Raw genomic sequence first — 19,388 nt, forward strand, 5'->3', positions numbered from 1 at the left:
TCTGGAGTGTTTACACACTTCATGTCTATTTAGGAGGCTGTTTCTGAGAAGAGTCAAGAAGTTAATCCTGCTTATGTGGTCAACAGTACCTTAGAGACCATAGATAGAAACCTGCTGTAACTGCACTGACCCACTAGTGATGTGGAGGAGTGTGTGTGTGTGTGAGAGAAAGTGTTTACCTGTTTTTATATCCTGGTGGTGACTTAAACCTGAATAGACACAGACTCATGGGGACTTGTGTTACTGTGGGGACCTAAACTGGAAACAAGCTTATAAATCATACAGAATTAGTTTTTTTTGAGAAAGTAAAAATGCACAAAGTTTCCTGTGAGGGTTAGGTGTAGGGTTGGTGTAGGGCCATAGAATATACAGTTAATGTACAGTATAAAACCATTACACCTATGAAGAGTCCCTGTAAACCACAAATGCAAGCATATGTAAGTGTGAAGATTGTGTGTGTGTCTTCTACCTTTCTATAAATAGTGTTCAAAGTGTTATTTAATCTGTGCAGGTGTTGACCTGCAATTGTTAAAACCCTTTGAAACCCATTAAAATATATTTTGAAGATTTTAAAAAGCAAATATCTGGAAAAATTGACAAATCATTGCCATGAATTTTTACTTTATCCCACATTAGCTGTATCTGCTTCATCTACTTTTCTAAACAGCATTAATAATATTTTAATAATATTTATATAATATACAGATCCAATATTTATTTTGTCATGTTCAGTTTTTGTATGTTTTAGCTCATGTTTAATTCACCTGATTCCAGAAACTGTGGAGGACTGCAAACTGAAAGACGTCAATGAATACAATTCACTCACGTTAAAAAAAGAAAAACTCATAGTGAATGAAAGCAATGCATGAATGAACAGACTTTGCTCATCAGCTCTGCTCTAGTGTGTTTCTGAGGAACTGTAATGTCAGATTTCGTCTATGCTCACGACGGCTGCGGGTCGCTGGGTCCAAGAGTCGCCCTGTGACTGGCTGCAGTAATGCACTTCTGATCCTCTTTTCTCTTCAACATACGTCAGAAACACAAATCTACTGATATAAGAGCAGCTCCTTGTGCAGAGGAATTACTGAAGATTACAAAACCCTGGAGAATTTCTAATCCGGAATGTGCAAGTTGGGTTAGCCAATGGTTCAAGATCTGAGCTGCTGACTGAGAAGATCTGTGAACATCAGTGTTCTTTAAACAACAGACTGAACCTGCAATGAGTGAACATGGATTTGAATAAAAGTATCTGCATAAATGAGTCAAAGTCAAGTCACCTTTATTTATATAGCGCTTTAAACAAAATACATTGCGTCAAAGCAACTGAACAACATTCATTAGGAAAACAGTGTCAATAATGCAAAAATGATAGTTAAAGGCAGTTCATCATTGGATTCAGTGATGTCATCTCTGTTCAGTTAAATAGTGTCTGTGCATTTATTTGCAATCAAGTCAACGATATCGCTGTAGATGAAGTGACCCCAACTAAGCAAGCCAGAGGCGACAGCGGCAAGAAACCGAAACTCCATCGGTGACAGAATGGAGAAAAAAACCTTGGGAGAAACCAGGCTCAGTTGGGGGGCCAGTTCTCCTCTGACCAGACGAAACCAGTATTTCAATTCCAGGCTGCAGCAAAGTCAGATTGTGCAGAAGAATCATCTGTTTCCTGTGGTCTTGTCCTGGTGCTCCTCTGAGACAAGGTCTTTACAGGGGATCTGTATCTGGGGCTCTAGTTGTCCTGGTCTCCGCTGTCTTTCAGGGATGTAGAGGTCCTTTCTAGGTGCTGATCCACCATCTGGTCTGGATACGTACTGGATCCGGGTGACTGCAGTGACCCTCTGATCTGGACACAGACTGGATCTGGTGGCTACGGTGACCTCGGAACAAGAGAGAAACAGACTAATATTAGCGTAGATGCCATTCTTCTAATGATGTAGCAAGTATCATAGGGTGTTATGGGAAGTGTTCCCGGTTCCGGTTTACCTAATTAATGCAGCCTAAAAATCCTTTAACGGATTTGGATAATAAAAGCATATTAGTATGTTATGTGTATGCCAGGTTAAAAAGATGGGTCTTTAATTTAGATTTAAACTGCAAGAGTGTGTCTGCCTCCCGAACAATGTTAGGTAGGTTATTCCAGAGTTTGGGCGCCAAATAGGAAAAGGATCTGCCGCCCGCAGTTGATTTTGATATTCTAGGTATTATCAAATTGCCTGAGTTTTGAGAACGTAGCGGACGTAGAGGATTATAATGTAAAAGGAGCTCATTCAAATACTGAGGTGCTAAACCATTCAGGGCTTTATAAGTAATAAGCAATATTTTAAAATCTATGCGATGCTTGATAGGGAGCCAGTGCAGTGTTGACAGGACTGGGCTAATATGGTCATACTTCCTGGTTCTAGTAAGAACTCTTGCTGCTGCATTTTGGACTAGCTGTAGTTTGTTTACTAAGCGTGCAGAACAACCACCCAATAAAACATTACAATAATCTAACCTTGAGGTCATAAATGCATGGATTAACATTTCTGCATTTGACATTGAGAGCATAGGCCATAATTTAGATATATTTGAGAGATGGAAAAATGCAGTTTTACAAATGCTAGAAACGTGGCTTTCTAAGGAAAGATTGCGATCAAATAGCACACCTAGGTTCCTAACTGATGATGAAGAATTGACAGAGCAACCATCAAGTCTTAGACAGTGTTCTAGGTTATTACAAGCAGAGATTTTAGGTCCTATAATTAACACCTCTGTTTTTTCAGAATTTAGCAGTAAGAAATTACTCGTCATCCAGTTTTTTATATCGACTATGCAATCCATTAGTTTTTCAAATTGGTGTGTTTCACCGGGCCGCGAAGAAATATAGAGCTGAGTATCATCAGCATAACAGTGAAAGCTAACACCATGTTTCCTGATGATATCTCCCAAGGGTAACATATAAAGCGTGAAGAGTAGCGGCCCTAGTACTGAGCCTTGAGGTACTCCATACTGCACTTGTGATCGATAGGATACATCTTCATTCACTGCTACGAACTGATGGCGGTCATATAAGTACGATTTAAACCATGCTAATGCACTTCCACTGATGCCAACAAAGTATTCAAGTCTATGCAAAAGAATGTTGTGGTCAATTGTGTCAAACGCAGCACTAAGATCCAATAAAACTAATAGAGAGATACAATCACGATCAGATGATAAGAGCAGATCATTTGTAACTCTAAGGAGAGCAGTCTCAGTACTATGATACGGTCTAAATCCTGACTGGAAATCCTCACATATACCATTTTTCTCTAAGAAGGAATATAATTGTGTGGATACCACCTTTTCTAGTATCTTGGACAGAAAAGGGAGATTCGAGATTGGTCTATAATTAACTAGTTCTTTGGGGTCAAGTTGTGGTTTTTTGATGAGAGGCTTAATAACAGCCAGTTTGAAGGTTTTGGGGACATGTCCTAATGACAATGAGGAATTAATAATAGTCAGAAGAGGATCTATGACTTCTGGAAGCACCTCTTTCAGGAGCTTAGATGGTATAGGGTCTAACATACATGTTGTTGGTTTAGATGATTTAACAAGTTTATACAATTCTTCCTCTCCTATAGTAGAGAATGAGTGGAACTGTTCCTCAGGGGGTCTATAGTGCACTGTCTGATGTGATACTGTAGCTGACGGCTGAATGGTTGCAATTTTATCTCTAATAGTATCGATTTTAGAAGTAAAGTAGTTCATAAACTCATTACTGCTGTGGTGTTGGGAAATGTCAACACTTGTTGAGGCTTTATTTTTCGTTAATTTAGCCACTGTATTGAATAAATACCTGGGGTTATGTTTGTTTTCTTCTAAAAGATAAGAAAAGTAATCGGATCTAGTAGTTTTTAATGCTTTTCTGTAGGATATGTTACTTTCCCGCCAAGCAATACGAAATACCTCTAGTTTTGTTTTCCTCCAGCTGCGCTCCATTTTTCGGGCTGCTCTCTTCAGGGTGCGAGTATGCTCATTATACCATGGTGTCAAACTGTTTTCCTTAACCTTCCTTAAGCGTAAAGGAGCAACTGTATTTAAAGTGCTAGAAAAGAGAGAGTCCATAGTTTCTGTTACATCATCAAGTTGTTCTGAGGTTTTGGATATGCTAAGGAATTTGGATACATCAGGAAGATAACAACTCTTTTGTGGTAGAAGTGATGGTTCTTCCATACTTGTAACAAGAAGTAGAATTTACAATTTTGGCTATATGAATTTTGCAAAGAACTAAATAATGATCTGAGATATCATCACTTGGCTGAATAATTTCAACACCATCAACATCAATTCCATGTGACAGTATTAAATCTAGAGTATGATTTCGACAATGAGTAGGTCCTGAAACGTGTTGTCTAACACCAATAGAGTTCAGAATGTCTATAAATGCTGATCCCAATGCATCGTTTTCATTATCAACATGGATATTAAAATCACCAACTATTAAAACTTTATCTGCAGCCAGAACTAACTCGGATGTAAAATCACCAAACTCTTTAATAAAGTCTGTATGGTGCCCTGGTGGCCTGTATACAGTAGCCAGTACAAACATAACAGGGGATTTATCATTAACATTTGTTTCTCTGGATAATGTTATATGAAGTACCATTACTTCAAACGAGTTATACTTGTAGCCTATCCTCTGAGAGATCCTGAAAACGTTGTTATAAATTGAAGCAACACCTCCACCTTTGCCTTTTAGACGTGGCTCATGTTTATAACAGTAATCTTGGGGGGTGGACTCATTTAAAATAATGTAATCATCAGGTTTTAGCCAGGTTTCTGTCAAACAGAGTACATCTATATTATGATCAGTGATCATATTATTTACAAAAAGTGTTTTCGTAGAAAGGGATCTGATATTCAATAAGCCAAGCTTTATCATTTGTTTATCCATATTGCTTCTGTTTTTTATTTGTTGAACCTCAATTAAATTGTTAATCTTAACTTGGTTTGGACGTTTTTTGTTTTTTCTAGTTCGGGGAACAGACACAGTCTCTATAGTGTGATATCTAGGTGAAAGAGTCTCTATGTGCTGAGAATTAACCACTTGGACTCCTAACACACACACACACAGAGGAATCAGTGCATTTACGGAGAAAGATGACTGTTTGTGAAGGAAACCATCTAAACCAGTGAAGAGAACCATGCAAGTAAATTCATGATGCCAGCAGACTCTTCTAGAGATTCTAGTGTAAGGAGTTCATCCACCTTCATCAGTCCCCCTCTGAGCCCCTAAAGAACTCATGAAAGGACTGTCTTGTGCCTCACAGTTTATTCTGTGGATTAAAAATGAAAGGCCCTTTTGTTATTAATGGTTCATACACTGGTCTCCATTTTTGGTTGGAAAAATCCTCGTACTTCAGTAAGTTTGTTATATAAGGTTCTTAGAGTACATTTGAGAGACAAGTAGTTTTGAATAATAGACTTGCTTGGGAGAGGGAACTTTCTATATAAGTGAGAAAGAATGGGGTAATATTTGGAAATGTGACAAATCCATTTCAGCATGTAACCGTGCCAAGGCGATGCAATTTAAAATTCTACACAGAATGCATATTTCACCATATCATAGATATGCATTTAACAATATCCTTTCACCTCTATGCCTCAAGTGCAAAACACAAGTTGGCACTCTCACTCATTGTCTTCGGTCTTTTAATCAGCTATAAATATACTGGGCCAAAATTGGATCTGAAATTAGTAATATATTTGATAAGGAGTTGGTTATGGATCCTCTATCATTTTTTGATACCATTTATTATTATTATTTATTATTAATTATCTTTTTTTCAGCTTTGATTTTTTCAAATGAAAAGAGACTTCACAACCTTCTCACATTTGCAGCCAGGAAAAACATTAATGAGATGGATAAGTGATAAGACTCCAACTATATCTGGATGGCACAAGATTTTAATGGAACTAATCTCACTGGAATATTTAATATGTTTAGTTAATGGTCAGCCAGGTCAGTTTTATAATGTCTGGAAGCCTTATATCAGTAATCAAGGAATTGATTTGTCAATTATCCTGTTGAAGAGTTTTCCTATTCATGTACCCCAAGTGAGTGCATACGACTGTGAACTTGTATTGTATTACCACTATGTGTTTAGTGTGGTGATCCATTTCATTTTTGAGTATTTAATTTTCCTTTTCCCTTTTAGTGGCCTAGGATAAGTCTGCTTATTCTTATTTTGCAGACTCCCTCATTTTATTTACAATTATTTTTTATTTTTTATTAGGATTATGGTCTATATTCATGTGTTTTAAGTTGGAAAATAGTATATATATATATATATAAATTCTCTCACTTCACTGATTTACACATGAATACAAAAAAAAAAAAAAAGAAATTCTGGATTCTGATGCATTGGTCAACAGCGATTATAAGGCAAGAACAATGAAATGGTGAGATGATTGTGTCCTGAATTAACTGTTTATGTCATAACTCACACACCAGAAAACTGAAATAAGGCTTCATGTGTCAGTCTTCAGTGAACTATTAAATGAAACTCTTGACAAATGTTTTAGGCACTGATTTGACATATACAGAAAATTACAGTCATATCACATGTAAACTCTTGCAGAGTCATCTGAATACAACAATACATGGCTAAAGCTCATTCACTATTTCTTTTTGTTTCCAGATTTCTCTCCGGTGAGGAACTGCCAGACTCCTGCACGGTAGAACTCGTTCCCGAACGCGTACAGGACTGCGTGGAAGATCGGAGACGTCTTGGCCAGCACTGGGAGGACCTAGAGGACCAGACGACCATCATCAACACTGAGATGTCTGAATTACACACAATGATTTATCAAGCTGATGAAAGATTTTGAAGATCACCAGTGTTTGATTGTTACCTTACCATTCTGAGCTTTGGTGAAATGAGGTTAACGTTCTCGAAGCAGGCGTATGTGCACATCAGAACATACGGACCCCAGCAGAACAGCAGTGCTTTCAGAGGTAAACCTGTGTTAAACTGTAGGACAGAGAGGAGAAGCGCTGACACAAAACACACACACACACACACACACATGCCATTCACGGTCTGCTCTAGTCATGCTTTTATCTTCACTAGACCAGAAATCTGACTCTTGTATTACTTTTAATGCTATAACTGGATCTTAAAGCACACAGAGTGCTGAGCATCAGAAGGTTTCCTGTGGCTCATCCATCCGTACAGAGTAAAACATTACAGCCCACAGAGCATGAAGCATAAACTAAATTTGGTTTAGTTGAATTTACTGCACAAAATGCATCTTTGGTTACTGATTATACTTTGGTCATAAAAACTGATAACTGAAAATGACAACATCATAAGGAAGAGCAATTTCTTAAAATGATAAATTGTACACAAATACCAAATGAATTTAAAATGATGAATTTTTAAAGTTTATTACAAAGAAAGTTTACTTTAAGAAAAGTGCAAAGTGAAATCACAAGGCAGCAAAAGTTCCTACAAATGAAGAATTGTTGTGCGTGAGAAACGGGGCGGAGCTGATATCAGTGTGGGTGGAGCAGAGAGCAGTGTGGGTGGAGCCAAGAGCAGTGGGGGCGGAGCCGAGAGCTGGTGGATCGAATGATGATGAGCGAGCATCTCGAGTCCCATGGAGGAGCTCCGCAAGAATGAAACGAGGAGTGACGACAGTGAAGGACAAGAGAGGACCAGGCCCGGACTATTTATGTTGTTTGGTTCTGTTTGTGCGAGACAGTCGTCTGTGAGGGGCTATCGCGCTATTTTAAGTTTTTGTTGTTAAATTATGTTTAACTGTTCACTGCTTCTCACCTCCTTCCTCCTGATCTACGAACATTTGTTACATTGTGTATCTAATTGGATCATATGCTGAATAAGAAGTGTGTGAGTACCTTAAAGTGGTGCGTCTTTTTGAAATATGCATAGATGGAATGGTAGGAGGACTGCAAAACCATAACCGGGAATGCTAAATACAGTACAGTGATGGACAGCATGTAGGTGATGTAACTCCTGAAGAAGACAGCAAAGAAGAAGACACCACATTACTCGTGTATGCAATTCACATTAGCCCCAATATTCAAAATGAGCAGTAGTCATTTCCAAGCAGGGCAAACAGACAATATTGTTTGTCAATATCTTTCTTATTGTTATTTCTGATTAGTAATGTGCAGCAGTTTTTTAAAGTAGCATTGTCGTGTTTTGATTTGAGTTGTGTGAGTTACAAAACAAAGAAACTAGAGCAAAGTCTGTTTGTATCTTTGATTCTCATTTGTGAGATGGATGTACCGGTCTCCTTGTGTGTAGTCGAGCGTACAGCATGTTTTCATCGGCTCAAAGTCAAAGACGCCCCAGCCAATGGCCGGCAGCGGTAGAGCCGCCCAGAACACGGCCAGGATCCAGATGATGGTGCTGATGGTCACAGATGTGCTCCAGAACATCTTCTGCTCTGGAAACAAATGCAACTAACTCAGTGTGTAGCCTGTCAGCTGAGACAGAGCAGGAGGTGCTGGGTACACACCAAAAGATAATTGGGCTGATTTTGAGCTGATTTCCCCCCTTCCGACAATCCAAGCTATGTCCCGATTATCTTGATGGTTCTACAGATTATGTTTTATGTGTGAGGTGTGTTAAGTGTCCGAACCTGATCGGAAGAACGCCGTAGTCGCCCCGATCGCGAATCCTAAATATTCAACATGTTTAATATTTATGATCAGAAATCCTGATGTGTGGGGGAACCCCGAGGACAAACGCCTTCACGAAGCAGTCATGATGCAGCACAGAGTGAAATTGATGTGGACAGCAGAGATGGAGGATCAGCTTGTTGATTTCAATAAGCTAATAATTAATTGCAGAATAAGATCTCTTTTCCAAGGCTACATCCACATGAAGCCAGAGCTTTCCCTATCCGATCTATTTTTTTTCTCGTCTCAAGAAATATCCGCATCCACACAAAACTATGCAGTATACATGAAAGACCAGCATGTGGCGCTGTAATTCTGCCACAGAGATACACTAAAAACAGAGAAGACATGGACTATGCACATAAATATTGTGTGTGATTTATGCAATTTAATGATTTATTTTCATAAAATATCGGTTTCACTCTTCCAAAACGCCGGATCCATGTGGACATAACGCCTATACGATACAAAATTTATGCAAAGCGCGTCTCCGTGTGGACGAGGCCCAAGAGAGACCTGAGAACAACAATTATGAAAAACATAGCTGTGTGATTTTGTGACCATTGCTCACCTCTAGCTCACTCTGTAACGTCTCCACGACTTCACCCAAACCCTTTTTTTCAGTTAATTTTTTTGTGAAAATCATTCCAAACACTATCATTGCAATTTCTTCCTGCTTTCGTCCGCCATGCTTATTCTGAAGTCTCGCGAGATTTTGCGAGGTTTCCTGTGTTCACAGTCGAGACTCTAGTTGAAAATCTGTTCACGTGTTATACACACTATAGGAGCAAAACGGTTAATTCTAGGATTTTTTATCCTCATGTTTGTGGTCTAACACATTTTGAAAATCTTATAAGATGTAAAAAATCTTTGGTATGTACCCAGCAAAGGCTGTATTAAAATTGATAATGAAACCCAAAGCAAGCCTTACAGAAACATGAGTACTATACAGGTCTTGTGTGTCAACTATGAAGGATAATAAAGTAAAATTTTTTGGATGGCAGATGGATTCTCTGTTTATACTCACTAGTACAGTACTGATGATATCTGTCCCAAGCAATGGCAGCCAGAAAACTGATGGCAGCGAGAATCGACACCATTCCCTGAAAAGCATGAATCTGACAGCCCTCCGACCCAAACGGCCAGTATCTTCCAGAGTTCAGAGAAACACAGACACACAGGGGTTGAATATTTACACATACATACATTTGATATTTCTCTTTTTTATATTAAGACCATGTGTTGTTCTGTGTCTAGCGGATATATTTCTGTGGATAGTTTTGTTTCAAGTCAAATTCCTTGTCTGCAATAACACCAATTAGCAAACAGACACCATACATATAATTATTTTTTATTTATTTGTGTCATACCTTTCAACAATTTCTGAAATTTTAATTTTCTAAATTTCAGAAGCAAGTGTTAAATTCGTGAAGATTGTGTTGTGGATTGATGCTGTAGTTGAGGGCAGTCTCACCTCAGGTAACTGGCGTAAGCAGCCACTAAACCATTAATGTTGAGGCTCAGATCGGCCACAGCCAGGTTAAAGATGAAGAAGTTATTGGGCGTCTGCATCTCCCGGATTCTGAGGAACGCCATGATCGAGATGAAGTTAAGAAAGAAACCAAGAAGACCTAGAAGAAAATACTCAGATATTCAGACTGAACAGAATTCATAACACTGTGCATGGCATACAAGAGCAATCATAACAAAATAACATATCATGCATGCTGTTAGAAGAATTACCAATCCACACTAACAAGGAAGCACCAATCAGTGCAATTCTGATATGATGCCATCACTTACCATCATTGTACTACGGTACTATCTCTTTTATCTTTTTTTTCTTTTATATTATTATTATTACTATTAGTTTAACTTATTCAGAAACTAAGTTTGTTTATTTACCAAGCTTCCTTTTCAAAAAAAGTTATGTGAAATTTGTTTAAATTCATGCACGGGTTTGATGAACCAGCAACCAACAAGCAGAAGATCAGGGGTTTACAGATCAATAAGAGCAGCGCTCATTTATCGATAGCCAGACATATTGATCTGTAGGCGACCCTGGACTGAATTACGCAGTTATGTTTGTCAATACATTCATTTATAGATGAAGAACAGTACAGCACTGATGAATGAATGCATTGACTGACTGATTGATTGATTGATTGATTGATTGATCAGGATCACTCACCGCCCACCAGCAGCGCGGAGCCGAAGGCGAACATGTCAAAGTCACTGAATCCCTCCGGTAACGTGTACGAAGCCATTGTCAGATGTTTCTCACTGAGGTCCGCTGCGCTACAGAGGCTTTATGTGTGTTTATGTCCCTGTGAAAGCGCGTGTGAGGTTTATAGCCTCTCAAATCTCCGCAAGAATGTTTTAATACCACAAAACTTTGTGAAATCAATAGGCGGAAATCCCGGGGGGTCGGAGGAGACAGGACCCTCCCACCATCTGAGGGTTGCCCCCCCTAAAAATTAGATTAAAAACCACACTGTGTATTGTAAATTACAATGTTTTATACTTTAAATAACTTTTTTTTTAACGTGGCAAAAATGCGTTTTAAGTTTAGAAACATTTCGAGTCCCCCCTCCCTTGCTTCACAGTGCTTTGGTCGAAAAGCTCGCTTTCCTCTTTTACATCCATCAGTGTTGCCAAGTATGCGGTCTTCCCGCTAACCTGATATTTAGCTCCTGGAATGCAAATTTAGCCGGTGGAAGAAGTAACGGGTTCTTACGGTTATGGATGGAAATGTAGCGGAGTAAAGAGTACAATATTTGCCTCTCAAATGTAGTTGAGTAAAGTCATGAGTACTCCCCAAAAATGATACTCGAGTAAAGTACAGCTCCTCAAAATTGTACTTAAGTACTGTACTCAAGTAAATGTACTCCGTTACTGTCCGGCTCTGTATATCATGTTAATATACTGCCATAGTTAAATTCCATAACATGCCAATTACATGTGATACCAATTTCACATGTTCGCACATACATAAGTTCTTGCATACTTTTTTCGTTAATTCTTAGTTTTTGCCTTGATAATAGAAAATATGAGCTAGGCATCATGTATGAGAGTCAAAAATGGAATATGAGCTACAAAATGACCAGATCCTGCCATTAGCTATATAGAAGACATATCTTGTATGTATAGGGCTTATATGTGGATATGAAGAAGCAATACAGGACACCTATATTTCCTGTATATGCACATATATGCACCTCAATTTTGCCTATATGTGGCATATATACAGGATATATATTATCATATATGCGCATATATCCACATATAGGTTCTTTCCATGTGGGTGAGTCCGCTATGTTAGCAATAATGTTACCTTCCTGACGGATAATGTCTACAACGGACACGAGCTGTCTAATGTGGCTCGTTCTCCCTGTTACACTGGTTGTAGTAAGGGTTTCCACCGTGTATACTTATCCTTATCGATTTTAGCTGTATTATTTGTGTCCCCTTCAAAAATTGCTCTTAAGGAATTGTATGTTTATTGTCCGCTCCCCACCGTACAACGAACTTTACTCCCCTGGTGAACTGTGTTCTCATTCTAAACTAAGAATCAGATTAAGATCAGGACACGATCACACTCCTTTCTCAGGTTTCAGATGTTAATACTGTTGGGAAATAGCTGTTGCACACTTCAGTGAAATGTGTTCACTGTAATCTCACACTCTCTAAAAACACACATTTCACAGCAGCATTGGTCTTTTCCTCGCAGGAAGAATCGCGTGTTGTTGCTTCCCCAGTTGCTTTGATAAAAGTGCCTATTAAATTAATAAATTAAAATATACAGTTCTAAATGCGCCAGAGAACTCGTTTAGTTTATTCATAGACTGAATATGATGATTGGTATGAATATACATTATGAAATCTGATCCACATTTCCTTTTGTCTTGACACTGGAAAAAATTTCACATTGAATAGTGGAACAAATATAATATATAAGTGTTATAATACAGAAATATTTGTATATGTACTATACAAGATATATTTCGAACAAATATACACTGGAACAGGAACTTGAAAACTTTAGCTCTATACTGCCTCCAAGTGTTTTAAATGCATATACACCCCGCTTTTGATATGTTTTTTACTTTAATCATATAGGCTTTATAGACCAAAAAGACATTAAAGATTGTAATATTAGGTAACCACTATGAACAGATCTGTGAGTAAAGTTGATTGAAAAAAAGTATTATGTCTGAGAAAATCTGAAATATGCATCTTTCATATTATCATCAATTTAACTCATAATAAACACTGAGTTTTATGCTAAACATGATAATTCCTGTGTGTGCTTATTATTGAATCAAGTGCAGTTTGATGTATTGGTATGGAGTCAAAGGTCAAACTAACAATACTAATCTTTTGCATGTATAAATAACCTATACAGTATTTTGGTTTCCATTTCTATGTCTATTATAAAGTTTTCTATTTAAATAATCTCCACAAATCAACATCACAAAACAATAGAATGTTTCCTCCCCACTCTATCTGTCTGGTGAAAATAAAATAAAACAAAGCCATTCACCAATAAGATGCTGTGAATTCACAAACTGTTGTCCAATCCCAGGTCTAAAATAAACCCTCCAATCAAAATAGAAATGTCTGTTCTGTATATATACAAAAGACAAGAACACAGCCTATGGGCTTCCAGGAAGGAATAATCGTGTAAATGAAAATACCCCAACTCCTTCCTCTAATCTGCTCTATCCCTTTTATCTGGGGATTTGGAGCAGAGCGAGCAGAAAGTGTTTGAGAGAGACACAGAGATGCTGCGTGTGCTGCGTGATTAACAGACTCAAACCCATCCGAACAGTAGCTAGAACAGAAACAGTAGCATAGAAGATGTGTGTTTTGGGTTTTTGGGCTTTTGCGCTGGTGCTGTGCTGCCTTCCGTTGCTTTGCAGCTCCTGTCCTGCTCAATGCAGCTGCTTCTACCACAAACTGAGCGATGGATCCAAGTCGAGGTGAGATTTCACATGAACTCTTATCTGAAGCCTTACTGTAGAAAAGTCTCATATGGACCACTGTCTGCAGAATATTGACACGCCAGATTGTCTCTGCTCTTTATTTAGTTGTTGGATTAACGTGTGTGTGTGATTTTTAATCTTCTCTGCTTGTTAGTTGAGGTGCTTCAGGCCTCTAGTATTCATCACACACACACACACACACACAGACACACACACACACACACACACACACACACACACACACACACACACACACACACACACACACACAAACACACACACACACACACAAATGGACAGTGTGAAGGTAATGATAATAATACACAAAAAAAGTAAAGTCAGGAATAAAATCTAGTCAAAGAGGAATATGTTATAGCACTATTTTATAGCAATGCAGATCACTGTAATTGACTGGCATTAATCAAATATCTCAACAAAAGGAGGCTGCGCTTGACCTGTGTGATGTGTTTTTATAGGAGTGTGCTGTGTAACGACCCCGATCTCACTGTGATCCCAAACAACTTTCCCTCGGACACCTCCAAACTCCGCATCGAGAAAACCTCCATCAGCCTCGTCTCCAGCGAAACCTTTCATTACCTCAGCAGCCTGGAGTACCTCTGGATATCCTTCAACTCACTCTCCTCCCTCAGCGTGGACAGTTTCCGAGGACTTAACGCCTTGGATGAATTACGGCTGGATGGGAATATTCTCACTTCCTTTCCTTGGGAATGTTTGATGGACATGCCAAACCTTCGGCTCCTTGATTTGCACAACAACAAAATCAGCAGCATCCCAGCTGAAGCAACCATTTACATCAAAAACTTGACCTACCTGGATCTGTCCAGCAACAGTCTGACCACCGTTCCAGCCGAGGTTCTTACTTCGTGGTTCTCTCCGAAACCTCCTCAGGATGCAGAGAATTCCAAAATGATATTAGGTGAGTTAGTTTCTGCTCTTAAGCCAATTCAGTTCAATTGTAAAATCTTAGTCATTGACAAATGAAGAAACGTTGATGAAAGTGTCAGTTATTTGCACAGGTCTCCACGACAATCCCTGGCAGTGCGACTGTCGTCTCTTTGATTTGGTGCAGTTCCAGAAGTTTCCTTCTTCCTCCTTGGCGTTCATCGATACACGTCTGCGCTGCGCCGAACCTGAGAGCCTGTCGGGGGTCCTCTTCTCTGATGCTGAGCTCCGCAAGTGTCAGGTTCCCCGCGTGCACACGGCCGTCGCGAGGGTCCGAAGCTCCATCGGAAACAATGTCTTGCTGCGCTGCGGGACCATCGGTGTTCCCATCCCGGAGCTGTCCTGGACCCGTGCCGACCGCAAGCCCATGAACGGCACCGGTACGTGTGATGTTTGCATCTCATCTCATGTCTCCCTTGGTTTACTGCTTTTGTTAGATAAACACATCGTTCAGGTGTAGTTAACACATCTGCTGAAGAAATTGAATCTGTAGCTTGTGTATTAAGAGAGTATGCAGGCACAATTAGCTGTAATTACTGTTATGTATTACTGTACTGCACACTTAGATGCAACATGCAACTGCAGAACTTATATTAAAGTGAGTGTTTTTTGTTTGATCTTGTAGTTCAACAGGAAATCTCTAAAGAGGGCATCATCTGGTCCATTCTCAGCGTCCCTGCTGTTTCATACAGGGATTCAGGGAAATATGTTTGCAGAGCCACTAACTTTGTCGGGAGTGCCGATGCCATTATCTCACTTGTCATTTCCGATACGTGGCAAATCGATGAAGCGGTTGCCAAGAGAAGTCATGGAAAAAAGAATGGTGGGTTTGGCCGAGCGGCGTATCAAGAGAAACTCATCGCCAGATACGTGCCGCCGGCCACATCAGCCGCTGTGCCCATCATTGAGCCGCTCAATGGACCCAAAGCCACAGCATCCATCCAGATCGAAAGCTACAGCATTTCTGATGATGTTTCCAAAGCGAAGGCCACAGCGGCACCTACAGCATCCACAGGAACGGACAGCGGGGCGGTGGAGCTTCAGAAAGATGTCCTGAGTAACCTGGAGGCTAATGCTTCATCTCTGCAGCAGGGTCCGGAGCGCAGAGTGGTTCGGTCGGTCAAAGTGATTGGTGACACTGACCACACGGTCTCACTGAACTGGCGCGCACCCACCGCCTCCAACACCACATCCTTCAGCGTTCTCTACGCCGTTTTTGGGGAGCGGGACATGCGTCGCATTAATGTTGGCCCGGGCAAGAATCGCGTCACGATCGAAGGCCTTGTGCCCAAAACCAAGTACATAGCCTGTGTGTGCGTGAAGGGCCTCGTCCCCAAGAAAGAGCAGTGTGTGATTTTCTCCACAGACGAGGCGGCCAGTGCCAGCGGCACACAGAAGCTCATTAACGTGGTGGTGATCACGGTCGCCTGCGTGATCGCGGTTCCTCTGACACTCATCGTCTGCTGCGGGGCACTAAAGAGGAGGCTGCAGAAACTGATGGGCAGGAAGTCCAAAGACATTCAAGACTCATACGTGACGTTTGAGACTCTGTCTCCAGGCACCAAAACCAAAGGGCTGGAGGGGGAATATCTCACCAGACTCAACCCAGACGAGTCCAACCGGCTGCTTTCGGCCCGCTCTAGTGTGGACTCCGAGGCTACGGCCAGAACCGAGGGCCAACCCAACGAGTACTTCTGCTGATGGACCAACGGCAGGGTATAACCACCTTAGAGAAAGTTCAGTGTTCAAAAAGGGAAAATTATCACTCAAGTGTGAAATTTTTATTTATTTTTTTGTCATGCACTTTTCCAATGATATGTTTATCATTGATTCATTCATCGTTTATATTCTGCAATGAAATGTCTGTGAGCAACACATAATACTCATATATCTTATACAGAAGGTGAAGCGTTAAGATTTTCTGTTTGGACTGTCAGGATTTTGCAATAAGATTTAATTTTTCCTTTTTACTTGTTTTTCTTTATACTGTTATCTTGTCACAGTGTACTGGGGCAACTGTTCTGTTTTCCACTTTAACCTTAAAACTGCTTATAATTTGCAATATCAGGAATATGTTAATGTCTGTACTCAAATATATTAAATATATGTTTAAAAATATGATTGAATAAAATGATTGTTTTCTGAATGGTTCCTCTTTGTTTATAAAGTGATGCATCTGAAAACACATTAGCTGTGCTATTCCTAATTTTCTGAATGTTCAAAGCAACATTTAGAAACTCCTGTGTAAGTTTGAGCTTTAAGGATAAAAGGATTTACCCCACTGAACCTGTCATGCGGAGAGGATCGTGTCTCCTGTAAAAGAGGTCTGGAGCAACACAGCAAATTATTTCATATTTTGCATTTTATGTCTGAGATCCCAAATTTAGTTCTGTACTGAAGATATTTACATAATAGAGATAATTCATATTTCTTCACACTTGTTTTATCTTGTTTTTCTGTTTTTAACTGTTTTTAGTTATTCATTACTAAATGGCAAATAAGCCATTTAATTTGATCACAAAAGCGGTTTGTTGAAGCATCATTTACTCCGTCACCACCTGCGTCAGGACAGATTAAATATAATGAGCTTAACATAACTAGGACCATGGATAAACTGCTCCTCAAGTTGTCTTTAGAAGACTGTGGCCGTCTTGACCAGTTTGCTCAAATTTTAGACTGATTTCGAAAACCTTCTTAGAGAAAAATGAATTACTTGGGGTTTTCCAGTCAGGGCAAAACACAGTACAGAATCGGCACTCTTAAAAGTCTATAATGATATTTTATTAACTGTTGACTGGGGCTTCTGCAATTGTTGTTCTGCAAAAAAACTTCTGCAAAATGCTGTTGATCACACTATCTTGATTCTTATCTTGAGAAATATGTAGGAATCCAAGAAATGGCTCTTCAGTGGTTTAAGTTGTATATATCAAATAGATGTTTTGCAGTTAATGTTGGGGAGTTTTTATCGACCTCAGCTCCTCTCACCTGTGGTGTCCCACAAGGGTCTATTCTTGCCCCGCTACTTTTCTCTTTATATATGCTCCCTTTGGGGTCCATTTTTGGGGTCCTATTTTGGGCCGATTGAGACTGTTAATCTTGGCCCTCTGGTCTCGTATAATAAGATGGTGGTGAAAAATCTGTGTGTTTTATTTGACAAAGCTTTTAAATTCGATAAGCAAATAAATAACTGTCGTTAAATCCAGCTTTTTCACTTGAGACTTCTGGCTAAAGTTAAGATATTTCTCTCTTTTAAAGATCTTGAGAAAGTCACCCATGTCTTTATTTTTTCAAGGCTTGAATATTGTAATTCTCTGTACATAGGAGTCAGCCAGAAAGCGTTGTCGCGTCTGCAAGCAGTTCAAAATGCAGCAGCTAGGATGTTAACAGGCACTCGAAAATGAGAACACATCACTCCAATCTTAGTTTTTTCTACAGTGGTTGCCAGTATGTTTCCAAATAGAATCTAAGCTTTTATTGTTTGGTTTTAAAACATTAAATGGTTTGACACTGCCTTACCTCACAGACCTTCTACAATGACACACACCAACTAGATCCCTTAGGTCCTCTGATCAGCTGCTTCTAATTGTTCTTAGATCTATATTAAAACTTAGGGGTGACCGGACTTGATAGTTGCACCTACATGCATTCAACATGGCCGTGGCTGCAAAAACCATTCTACAATGAGAATAAAAGGTAGGCCTTCTTTTTTTGCGTGAACATTTGGGCGGCATTATGCAAATCTTCCAACATAGAGACGGTGGGCGGTGTGGATGAGTCTTAACTTTGATAAAGAATATATCTTTGGATTTGAGACTTTAGTCTCTGCAGCTTTACAGATCTTCTTCATGCACCAAGAGCTTGTAACACTCCAAAGATAAAAGAAAAATTTAAATCGCATCATATGATCCCTTTAATCTAATCACCTTCAGTTTTCCAGACTTAAGTGAATGGCGACACCATCATCTCTGTGCTGATTATTCCTGCTCTTCACATCGATCACAACGATCAAGGCGTTTACACCTGCTCTGCCAACAATTTCATGGGTAACTCGTCTGTCAGCATTCAGTTTGATGTCCTTCTATCCCAAATCTCCACTCTCCGACTCTCACCCACCTGACCGCTGGCATCAGTAGATGAAAACGTGTTTATTGATGTACAGATAGCCAAGCAGACCCTCTATTGCATCACAATCGAGTGGTTTGTACCTACAGAGAAACTTGCAGAAACCTGGTTCACGGTTTATTTTGGCCATTATGATGCATCCAAAAAAAACATTTATGTGAGTCCAGGAACCAGCCGCTTCTCTGTCAGTGACCTGCTCCTGCTTACAAAATATGAAGTGTGTGTGACGTGAAGAACCTGCAGGATGGCCAATGTGCTGTGTTTATGATGGGCAGCGATGTGAAGCAGCTGGAGCGGAGAGCCAGACATTATTGTGATTGTGTGTGCCATGGTGCTGGCTGTGCCTTCTGTGATGTGTGTTTGCTCGATCAACACCAGAACACACTGCACACAGCTGTACATCACACAGAGAGAGCGACGTGAGAGACAGGAGACGTGTGACAGTCTGTAGGCAGCTGGTGATGAAGGGCTGAAGGCCTGATGATGAGGAGATCAGAGGATAAAGCACAGAAAGAAAATGTCTCTGCCCAGTTATTATACTAGACCACATATTAATACACAGGCACAGATTGTGACACTTTGTGGACTGAATAGAAGCAAATGATGATTGCACTTTTGTTTTCTTCCATTTTCAGTGGAAGTTTTCT

At 39.8% G+C, this 19,388-nt stretch overlaps 2 protein-coding genes and 1 pseudogene across 2 annotated transcripts; 2 read left to right on the forward strand and 1 right to left on the reverse strand.

The window, feature by feature from the left end:
• Positions 1–6,432: 6,432 nt before the first annotated feature.
• LOC132121759 (RPE-retinal G protein-coupled receptor-like) lies at positions 6,433–11,144 on the reverse strand. The gene is made up of 7 exons (XM_059531512.1): positions 10,863–11,144; positions 10,146–10,302; positions 9,699–9,820; positions 8,277–8,436; positions 7,883–8,000; positions 6,882–6,995; positions 6,433–6,771 (listed from the first exon to the last, which is right to left on the reverse strand). The coding sequence occupies exons 1-7, from the start codon at positions 10,936–10,938 to the stop codon at positions 6,643–6,645; spliced, it is 876 nt and encodes a 291-aa protein (XP_059387495.1). The 5' UTR covers positions 10,939–11,144; the 3' UTR covers positions 6,433–6,642.
• Positions 11,145–12,670: 1,526 nt separating this feature from the next.
• On the forward strand, positions 12,671–16,753 carry LOC132121760 (leucine-rich repeat, immunoglobulin-like domain and transmembrane domain-containing protein 1). The gene is made up of 4 exons (XM_059531513.1): positions 12,671–13,653; positions 14,133–14,593; positions 14,694–14,999; positions 15,245–16,753. Exons 1-4 carry the CDS (start codon positions 13,532–13,534, stop codon positions 16,318–16,320), a joined length of 1,965 nt encoding a protein of 654 aa, XP_059387496.1. The 5' UTR covers positions 12,671–13,531; the 3' UTR covers positions 16,321–16,753.
• A 1,546-nt stretch (positions 16,754–18,299) lies between these two features.
• LOC132121180 (leucine-rich repeat, immunoglobulin-like domain and transmembrane domain-containing protein 2) lies at positions 18,300–19,192 on the forward strand (annotated as a pseudogene).
• Positions 19,193–19,388: the final 196 nt, after the last annotated feature.

The sequence above is a fragment of the Carassius carassius genome, chromosome 39 (assembly GCF_963082965.1).
Source record: "Carassius carassius chromosome 39, fCarCar2.1, whole genome shotgun sequence".
NCBI classification, from domain to species: Eukaryota; Metazoa; Chordata; class Actinopteri; order Cypriniformes; family Cyprinidae; genus Carassius; species Carassius carassius.

Coding starts and splice junctions, on each gene's coding strand:
- LOC132121759 (XM_059531512.1), bottom strand. CDS start 10,938: ATGGCTTCGTACACGTTACCGGAGGGATTCAGTGACTTTGACATGTTC. Junction 10,303..10,862: donor CTCCGCGCTGCTGGTGGGCG/GTGAGTGATCCT, acceptor ATTTTCTTCTAG/GTCTTCTTGGTTTCTTTCTT. Junction 6,772..6,881: donor TTTCACCAAAGCTCAGAATG/GTAAGGTAACAA, acceptor CTGGTCCTCTAG/GTCCTCCCAGTGCTGGCCAA.
- LOC132121760 (XM_059531513.1), top strand. CDS start 13,532: ATGTGTGTTTTGGGTTTTTGGGCTTTTGCGCTGGTGCTGTGCTGCCTT. Junction 13,654..14,132: donor AGCGATGGATCCAAGTCGAG/GTGAGATTTCAC, acceptor GTGTTTTTATAG/GAGTGTGCTGTGTAACGACC. Junction 14,594..14,693: donor GAATTCCAAAATGATATTAG/GTGAGTTAGTTT, acceptor TTATTTGCACAG/GTCTCCACGACAATCCCTGG.